The sequence below is a fragment of the Periophthalmus magnuspinnatus genome, chromosome 7 (assembly GCF_009829125.3).
Source record: "Periophthalmus magnuspinnatus isolate fPerMag1 chromosome 7, fPerMag1.2.pri, whole genome shotgun sequence".
Taxonomy (NCBI): Eukaryota; Metazoa; Chordata; class Actinopteri; order Gobiiformes; family Gobiidae; genus Periophthalmus; species Periophthalmus magnuspinnatus.
In genome coordinates this window covers 22779866-22788492 of record NC_047132.1, presented here as the reverse complement: position 1 = coordinate 22788492, position 8627 = coordinate 22779866, and the positions used below count along the sequence as shown (strand labels likewise).

Genomic DNA, 8627 nt, shown 5'->3' with positions numbered 1-8627 from the left:
TTTAATGTCAAATATATTTACAGGGTTTATTTGAAATTACTCATTTTGAATAGTTTTAATAAACATATATGTGATAAAAAATTATAACTATGCAGATAAGATTATTGTATTACAACAACACATGTTAAATGCCAACACAATTAAAATATATGACAAAATATGATTAAGTGCATTTTCATTGTAAAATATACTTTTTGTTTCAGTAACAATGATTCAGTGTCATATGTATTCATGTAATATTACAATAACTGATTCCTTAAAGGTGATGATAAATGAGACATAAATGACAGTCCTTTAGATCACATAACAGAGCAGCAACAAGTAGCTGGATAATTATCTGTATGAACTGTAAACTCATTCCCATACACAAAGTAAACATGTGATTTCCCTTTCCATGAGTAGTTCACCTTGGTCACAGGAATGAGTTCTATGGTTTGCCGCTGTTGACAAAAAGCAAAAATTAGTTTAAATGATGTCACAAACTCTGCCAACATGTCTTTGCATTCAGTTACAAAATAGTCAGTTACTTGTTGAAGGATGCGTGCTGTTTGGGAGAACCTGCTTACATGTTCACCAACAATACGCTGTGAAGCATTCACCACAGACATATCAGGAAACCCCATCACAGGGTACACCTGTTGTAAAAGGTAATAATAATACACATACAACAGTTAACAACTATCCTCACAAACTACATTGCAAGTAATGGTATTATGTTGATAAATTCCAATGATATGGCAAATTAAAATAAGATGTGTGTTCAATTGTTCATAGTGAGGTTAAGTAATTTCACTGAGTGGTAGAATGAGATACTAGATTAGTCAACAAAAGACAAAAATAATATAATTTTACCAAGTATTGGGACTCCCTGAAAAGCTCCTTGCCAGTCACTTTTTTTAAGTTGGAAATCTGGAGTCCACTTGACTGCTCTACAACGTAATCATCACTATTGTTTGTCCTGAATAAACATACATATTACAGTCACAAACATACATATTAAAGTTACTTTGTACTCTAAAATGCATTTGTCTATCTATATATTCTTTTTATTCTGGTAATAAGTAAACTGTCACCATTTTATTGTGAGGTTGATATAAACCAGGAGTTGTTGTTTCCCATGGCATGTTGGACACTGTGTTGATCCATTCCCATGGCAGTGGTGGCAACTATGTTGTGCAAATAAAAACATTATTTTAGACAGCTGGAGTAACAGCTAGTAAAAAAAAACATTTTCAGTCACTGAACTTGTCCCGTCCTCGTCCACCACAGGAATGGCATCGATCATTTCCATGGCGAAAACCACTTCCATTGCAGACCCAGCAAACTTTCTATTTAATAAATACATTTATTGAGTAAACAGGCCAAAGGTGGCATATACTAAATTATTGAACCACTCACATTACCGCTACCAGCGCAGTTTGTGCAAGGTTTTCGTCCCATGCCCATACACACATGGCATGGCTGCAATACATAAAATAAAAAAGTACCTCAGTGGTAGTTATTAACAAAAGGTAAAATTATGAAATAAAAAAGCATGTACCTTCATAGATGATGTATATGGAACTTTGATGACTTGTTTGGAATCCTGAAAAAAGCTTGGGGTTTGAGCAGGAATATCCCAAGGTCCTGGTGGTGGTTGAGCATAGGCATCAACCGGCTGCCCTGAAACAATAACAGTAAGAAGTTATCCTTTATATAATCAGTACAGATAATAAACACAAACAATAGAAACATGTACCATGATATGGCTCGTGTGCCCACTGTGTAGATCTTGATTCAGTGAAAGTTTCCAATTTGTACTATAAAGCATATACAAAACTATTATTTTACATTCACAGTGTCTTTCACATTGTTATGCCAAATATATTGTAATGATCTGATATTTTATTTACAGTTCAGAGTTGACACCTTTTGTTGTTCTTGTTTATGTGTTGTTGTTAATGTAACTGCTTTTGTATGTGACACTTGGTTGCTGATGTGTTGATGTGAAGTTGATGTGAAAGTTCTAGTTGTCAATTACTGGTCTGTTTGAGAGACTGGCTGTAGGAGTTGAGACTGCTATTGTTTTGCTGTTTTGGTGTGGGTTACGGCCAGCAGTAGCCCTTGTGTTCTGAAAATAAATAACCAGAAGGAATTTGATGTGTTTCCTTACACCAGAACGCTACAATATTTATATGTATTTATATTGTAAATCTGTCATGTTTTTCAATTCCTTAGATGTTACATGGACTGTGGTCTTGGAAACTTGATGATTGATTGTTTGATTGACCAGGTCACATATAGTGCACTTTGACAGTGTTTGTCAGGTCAATGTCCCCCATTGATGAATCATTTTGAGCTGAACAGTAAATGTAGGCTCTCCTCTCTTACTCTATATGTATTGAAGGCCTCCATGTTAGTGATGACCCCATCTTTTGCTGGTGATTTACTGTAACAGCACTTGCTGGATGCATACAGAGCAAAAGCACCCCGGGCTGTGTCTTCAGTTATAGATGGTATGCTATTCATTGGTAAAAAGGAAAGCACAGAAGTGACATTGGTTACACAATGTAGGACTCTTGCTTATCAAGTTTTCCATAGCTTGCAAATAAATCTTACTTCCAGTGTGGCTGCTCTGGCCCAGGTTGTGGTGGCTGTACAGGACCAACAGGCATTGGAGGTGGCAGAAATCCACCTATAGCAAATATATTATATATTTAAGTGATTGATTGCACATTAGTACAAAATGTATGTAGGTAAACACATATTCAGATTCATGCATGCATTCCATACTGTGCCAAGCTATATGTTCATTGTGTTCAAGGCACTCCGTTCACATGTTTAAAAAAAATATCCTCTTGTGCTGATGACCACACAAATGTGAGGGTGTGGGTCACACATAAATACATTATACCATAGCTTTTGAAACTTAAAAGTCCCATATTACACAAAATTTACTCTTGTGAGCTTTAAGTTGTTTTAATGTTGTTACCTCCTCAAAAACACACCTAGGGTTGTGTTTTGTTTCATTCAAACATGTTTGAGTAATCCTGTGTTAGTTATTAGTCTGTCTACATCTCCAAAGCTGAAAAGGCTCTGCTCCACCTTGTGATCTCATAAAGCGGTAGTTTTCATGCTAACAGCTACCTTTTACCTTTTGTTCAGTATAGATTGGAAATTACATTATAACATAGATCAGAAAATAGAATAATATGGGCCCTTTAATGCTGTATAGACAGAATTGTGTGTGAGACAGGTAACACTGTACCTCCATCTCCAGCTATGGTCCCCTCATAGCCAGGCATATTATCAAACATGCCGGCTGGAGGAGCGCTGGGTCCTGAGTTGTCCGGGCTGGGTGGGGCAAACATTGCTGAAACAAACCAGAAGAACCAGTTATAATCAAAGTTCATAAGACAGAACTTATTCAAAAAGTCATAAAAAAAACTTTAACCTCTGTGCATTTGGCAATAAAGGTTCACGCGACTCAACGTGGTTTTCTCTCAGTTCTCTTTTTACATTTCATACACTGGGATCATTGTTTTGTTGTCTTTGTTTTTTTCTAACAGAAGCGTTCAGAAGAAGAACCTACCTTATTTATGTTTTGATATGTTCCCCCAGTAAAGTTAGTAACCACTGAAGAAAATATAAAGTTGTAAGAAATCAACTCCCATGCTCTTGCGATAGACAAGACAAGCTACATAAGCTGTGGGCTGGATCATAGCTGAGATTCAACTAACGTTAAAACTGACGTCACTTGGCAGAACATGCGGAAGCGTGAACATCCCTATGAAATGAATATAAAATTGCTCCTTCACTCTCACCCCCTGGGGCCTTGCCTATACATTAGGATTTGATTTATTTGATGGTACTACCTGGTGCCGTCTCCGCTGTTGCTAAATAGCCAGGGTTGGCCAAGCCGTAGGATCTGTTGTGACTAAAAAACAAATAACGGAGAACAAACCTTTGATTCTGGTTCTTCCCCAAACACCGTAAACATGTACATTTTACCATCAATATTCTATTAAACGTGTTCTAATACTTACCTCATAAATGGTTTGTTCTCCATCCAGATTTACCGTGAGAGGAGCTGCAGTTAGAGAGAAAAAAAACTTTTAAAACAGAACAAGGTAAACTATATAGCGCTAAGTACTGCGTAATGAACATACAGTCTAAAGATAATAAGCAAACCAGTACCTATTATACTAACTTCACACGCACTACCAGTTATGCCACCGCCTCTTTGGTCTTGTGACAGGAAAACGAAAATAAAATTTTAAACTTACATTAACTGGGCTACCTTTGACTCCCTTGCCTCTGAAGTGCGCACTCGCATAAAGCATTCATCATCTGGTCCAAACAATATAAATAAAGCATATTCTTGAATGCACTTTGGACTCTTGCTTATTAACCTGCTTTAATAAATGTCAAAATTGAATATATCACGCTATTTACACAATGCAAAATGAAACAGTTTTAATAAACCGTGTAGTACTACATTACCCATAAGCCCCTAGGTTGACTCCGGAAGTCCTTTTCTTCCCTTCCTCCGTCGTTGAAGTCCTTTTTGGATTTACATCGGCCGGTGAGTAGTTGGAATCTGTTACAATCCTCACTAAATTCAACACAAAGTTGGCCTCCGCTTACTGAAAATAAACAATAAAGGTCGGAGCTTTCCAAAAATACCAAGAGTTATTCCCACTGTTACAGGGACGTACCGATAAGGAATAGAGACGGAGTCACCATTGCGACCACAGACAGACATGTCTGTATGGGTGCTACTAGCTGACAAGGCTAGATTTTACTTTGCTAAAATTTAGACCTTTTGGGGAAGGTGTCTTTTACGGGCGTTAAATGCATACCTAGGTACCTGGGTATTTCGTAGGCTCTTTGCCAAATATTCTGTGACTATAGTAAGTTCTTGCAATCAACGTGACGTGCAGCTAGTTAGCCACGCTACCTGGGCAAAACAGAGCAGTGTGCCTAGCTGTATCAGGATCACTCAAACGGAATGGTTATGGATGCACTTCTATTCACTGAATTAACAGAAATTAAGTTTTGACTGTTGTATGCACAAATTGTTTATTTTGAGACCAGCTGACATTTGAAATCCTGCGTATACTGCATATAACATTAACTGTGCTTACTGATGATGAGCGTAAATTGCAGAAATGTGTTATCTTTTCAGTCACCATGGCAGCCCTAAGGCCCCTTACCAAACCCAAGATTGTCAAGAAGAGGACAAAGAAGTTTATTCGTCACCAATCTGACCGATATGTCAAGATTGCGGTAAGAAATTTGTCATTAGAAATGTACAAATTTGTATGGCCTGTATAATGACTGCACATTAAAATATTTAACAGAAAAACTGGCGCAAGCCCAGAGGTATTGACAACAGGGTGCGCAGGCGGTTCAAGGGGCAGATGTTGATGCCTAACATTGGTTATGGTAGCAACAAGAAGACAAAGTACATGCTGCCAACTGGTTTCAAGAAGTTCCTGGTCCACAACATCAAGGAGCTCGAAGTTCTCATGATGAGCAACAAGTAAGAGTTCTTAATGTCAGCTGCCTAATTTCTTGTGCATGGTAAAACTTAATAGGTTAGGATAATTTGAATCATTCCCAGCAGAATGATAAAAAATCATCCAAAATTATTTTTTTGTAATTTGCAAAATAAGGGTGTCAATAAGTGCAGGTATTATGAGTATTTGACCAAAAGTGTACATTTCAAGGTCAGATTCTAATTGATATTAACCTGTCTCTAAACAAAACCTTTGTTATAGAACTATCAATAAGGCCTATGATGAGGCATGCCACTGGGGTAATATTAGTTTTGTAATGTGAAGTATAGTAAAAGAAAAATTTACATCTGTTAACTGGACAAAAGTCTTGGAGTGAAGATGCTTCACTGCTCATCCAAGCTGCTTCTTCTGTTCTAGTCAGATTGCCGGTGGACACTGCCTTATCTGAAACTAACACCTATTGTTAGTTTTCCGTAAACTAAATGGGTGTTAGTTTCAGCATAGCTGGCTCCTCCCTTCAGATAGATATAAGGCAGTGTCCACCTGCAGTCTGACCAGAATTGAACTGTCAAGTTAAATTTTTTCTTTTACCATGGATTATACCTGGATGACTGAGGGATTATAAAGACAATATGAAGTATAGCAAAGCCATTCTAGTTTTAAAACTGGGGTTCCCGATTTTCAAACAGTGAACGGAGGAAGTGGGTACATCAATAGTAGTCACATACACATGACTTGGGACATGAACACCGCTTTAGTAAAACTTTCAGACAGAAAAGTGAAGCAGGGTGGACCACCCATAAACATCCAATCAGCTTGAATCCCAAACTGCCATGAAGTGACTTGTTTTCTTACAGGTTTGCAATAGATAAAATGTTACTGAAATGGGTTAAAGGAGAATGTAGCAGTCTGACCAGAGTTCTGCTTTTACAATGCACTGTTTGGGTGAAAAAAGATTTAACTCGTGTGGGGAAAAAAGTTTGGTACTTCAGCTTTAATGGAATTTTGTTACAATGGCTGCCATTTTCAAATCTACAAATGTTTATTAGAATACAAGGTTTGCTCTACTTGTGACTGTAGCACATGGGCCTAGTGCACTGGCTAAAGCAGATCAGTCCATAACACCTTGGGCAACATTTGAGAAAGAAAATATTGATATTGCCACAACAGACCGAGTGATGGTTACAATTTATGTAATTAAGTCTTGTCAGTGCCTTTGCGCATTGAAATATTCTGAGCTACGTTGTAAAAGCAGCACTCTGAAGCATGCATAGACCACAATGATCCACTTTTGTCAAATTAAAGCATTTGGTCCTTCTCTTATGGTTTGCCTTTAAAATGAATTCTAAAAAGCAGATTTTTGTGAGTGCTGGGAAAAGTTTGTGGCACTTAAAGTTTAAATGGCATCTCCACGTCTCAGAAGCATCAGTTCAACTTTAGCTGTTTACAGAAAAGCAAAGAAAATGCTTGTAGACTTTCATACACTATTAAACTATTATTGGCTTTAGTCAATGGGGTGGAACCAGAAATGGACCAACTGTGAATGAACCACATCAAGTGCTATGCTGTGCATGATAATGGACTTGTAATTTCAAAAAAAATATTTGTAATCTAAAGAAAAGGCTTAATACTTTTTTTAAGATTTTGATACAAATGATACTTTACCATATAAAATAAAACACCTACCATAACAATGGTAGGTGTTATAATTCAGATCAAAACTTTATAAAAAGGTCAAGAAAGGTAAAATATTGTCCTTTTTTATGTATCAATAAATGAGTATTTTGTTTCAATAGTGTTAATATCGGTCAATATTGATACTTTTTCGATTACAGCCCTTGAGAAAGCATAATCTCCAGCAACAAAGACTGGCTTACCCTCTGTATGGTAGCTAAAATATCTGGGGAAGGAAATTTGTACAATTGTCATTGCTTAAAGACAGGAATTGTGGCAAGAATAGAAATTGAAATGGGGAAACAGAAGTTCTGACTGCCTTTACAAAGGTGAAAATGATTTCTCCTTAGAAGCACAATTTTCAGTTGAAATCATGCCCTTCATTTTTTAGAAAAGTGATTTGAATATGATAACCTCGCTCTTGACAGGTTGATGCATAGCTCTTTGAATTGAGAGCTCTCAAAAATCATGAATTCATCTTGTTGGCAAGGTTATGAATATGAATCGTATTCCCCTTTTTCCCCTAGAAATGAATGTATAAAGATGATTTTTTAATTTTATTTTTTTTAAATGGCACTAACTTAATTGAATCTTCTAGGACTCACTGCGCTGAGATTGCCCACAACGTTTCCTCCAAAAACAGGAAGCTGATCGTTGAAAGAGCTGCTCAGCTGGCCATTAAGGTCACCAACCCCAATGCCAGACTCAGGAGTGAGGAGAATGAATAAACTGGTTATTTACAATAAATATATAAAAATGGACATGTGTAATGTCGTTCTTATTTTGTCACATTGTTTGAATATTATTTGATTGCCAATTTTCTATTGTACTGTCAAGTTCTTCAGTGGTGTGTGCAGCTGAAAATGGACTCATTGAATTGGTGTAAAAGGAGTGAGTTATTGACTTTGAAATCAGAGGGCAAGAAGGCATGAAGTGATGCTGAAAGGTGTGACATAGAAGTACGAACCATGTTTTTGCACTAAATTCAAGTAGTGGTTAATTTGGCAGTTAGTGTCCATAGTACATAGAGCTGAGTTAGACATGTACCCTGCAGTGAAGGTTTCCATTACATTCTGGCTGCAAACTGTGCCTAGCAGCCATGAACCCTGTGCCATCTGCTCCATTTTCTGATATAACATAAGAGTCCTGTTGTATTGCTGTTTCAATACTTGTAAGGGCAATGAAAGGGAGAGTGGGATCCTGGAATTAAACTAAAAATATTTGGTAATGAACTGTTCAGCTAGATTAAGATTAGGTGAGGGGAAGTGCTCTCTTAAACACTTCTCATTTATCTTTCCTCACTTGGAAATCATGAAGAAAAAGAGTCGGTCCACTCCGCCAAAGAGGATGCTTTCGTTTTCTTTCAGATGTCAGATGGGAATCATAAGGGGATGTGCCAAAGGTAAGGACTTCATGGCATTTTGTAGTCTGGTACAGCATTACAATTTCATA

General features: G+C 37.2%; 2 protein-coding genes across 4 annotated transcripts; one reads left to right on the top strand and one right to left on the bottom strand.

Moving 5' to 3' along the window:
- Window positions 1-2: 2 nt before the first annotated feature.
- Window positions 3-4315, bottom strand: ssuh2rs1 (ssu-2 homolog, related sequence 1). 3 transcript variants are annotated; one of them, XM_033969764.2, is made up of 14 exons: window positions 4177-4243; window positions 4026-4069; window positions 3855-3916; window positions 3248-3352; window positions 2599-2674; window positions 2371-2500; window positions 1739-1799; window positions 1541-1662; window positions 1399-1461; window positions 1246-1328; window positions 1074-1166; window positions 853-958; window positions 528-635; window positions 3-440 (listed from the first exon to the last, which is right to left on the bottom strand). In XM_033969764.2, the coding sequence occupies exons 2-14, from the start codon at window positions 4046-4048 to the stop codon at window positions 300-302; spliced, it is 1173 nt and encodes a 390-aa protein (XP_033825655.1). In that variant the 5' UTR covers window positions 4049-4069; window positions 4177-4243; the 3' UTR covers window positions 3-299. The 3 variants fall into 3 exon arrangements, with proteins under 3 accessions (XP_033825655.1, XP_033825656.1, XP_055078776.1); XM_033969765.2 differs by lacking the exon at window positions 4177-4243 and adding an exon at window positions 4266-4315 and having other exon boundaries at window positions 244-440; XM_055222801.1 differs by lacking the exons at window positions 3855-3916; window positions 4026-4069; window positions 4177-4243 and adding an exon at window positions 3572-3662 and having other exon boundaries at window positions 244-440.
- A 95-nt stretch (window positions 4316-4410) lies between these two features.
- On the top strand, window positions 4411-7936 carry rpl32 (ribosomal protein L32). Its single transcript, XM_033969766.2, has 4 exons — window positions 4411-4564; window positions 5168-5268; window positions 5343-5524; window positions 7774-7936. Exons 2-4 carry the CDS (start codon window positions 5173-5175, stop codon window positions 7901-7903), a joined length of 408 nt encoding a protein of 135 aa, XP_033825657.1. The 5' UTR covers window positions 4411-4564; window positions 5168-5172; the 3' UTR covers window positions 7904-7936.
- The last annotated feature ends 691 nt before the right edge of the window (window positions 7937-8627 follow it).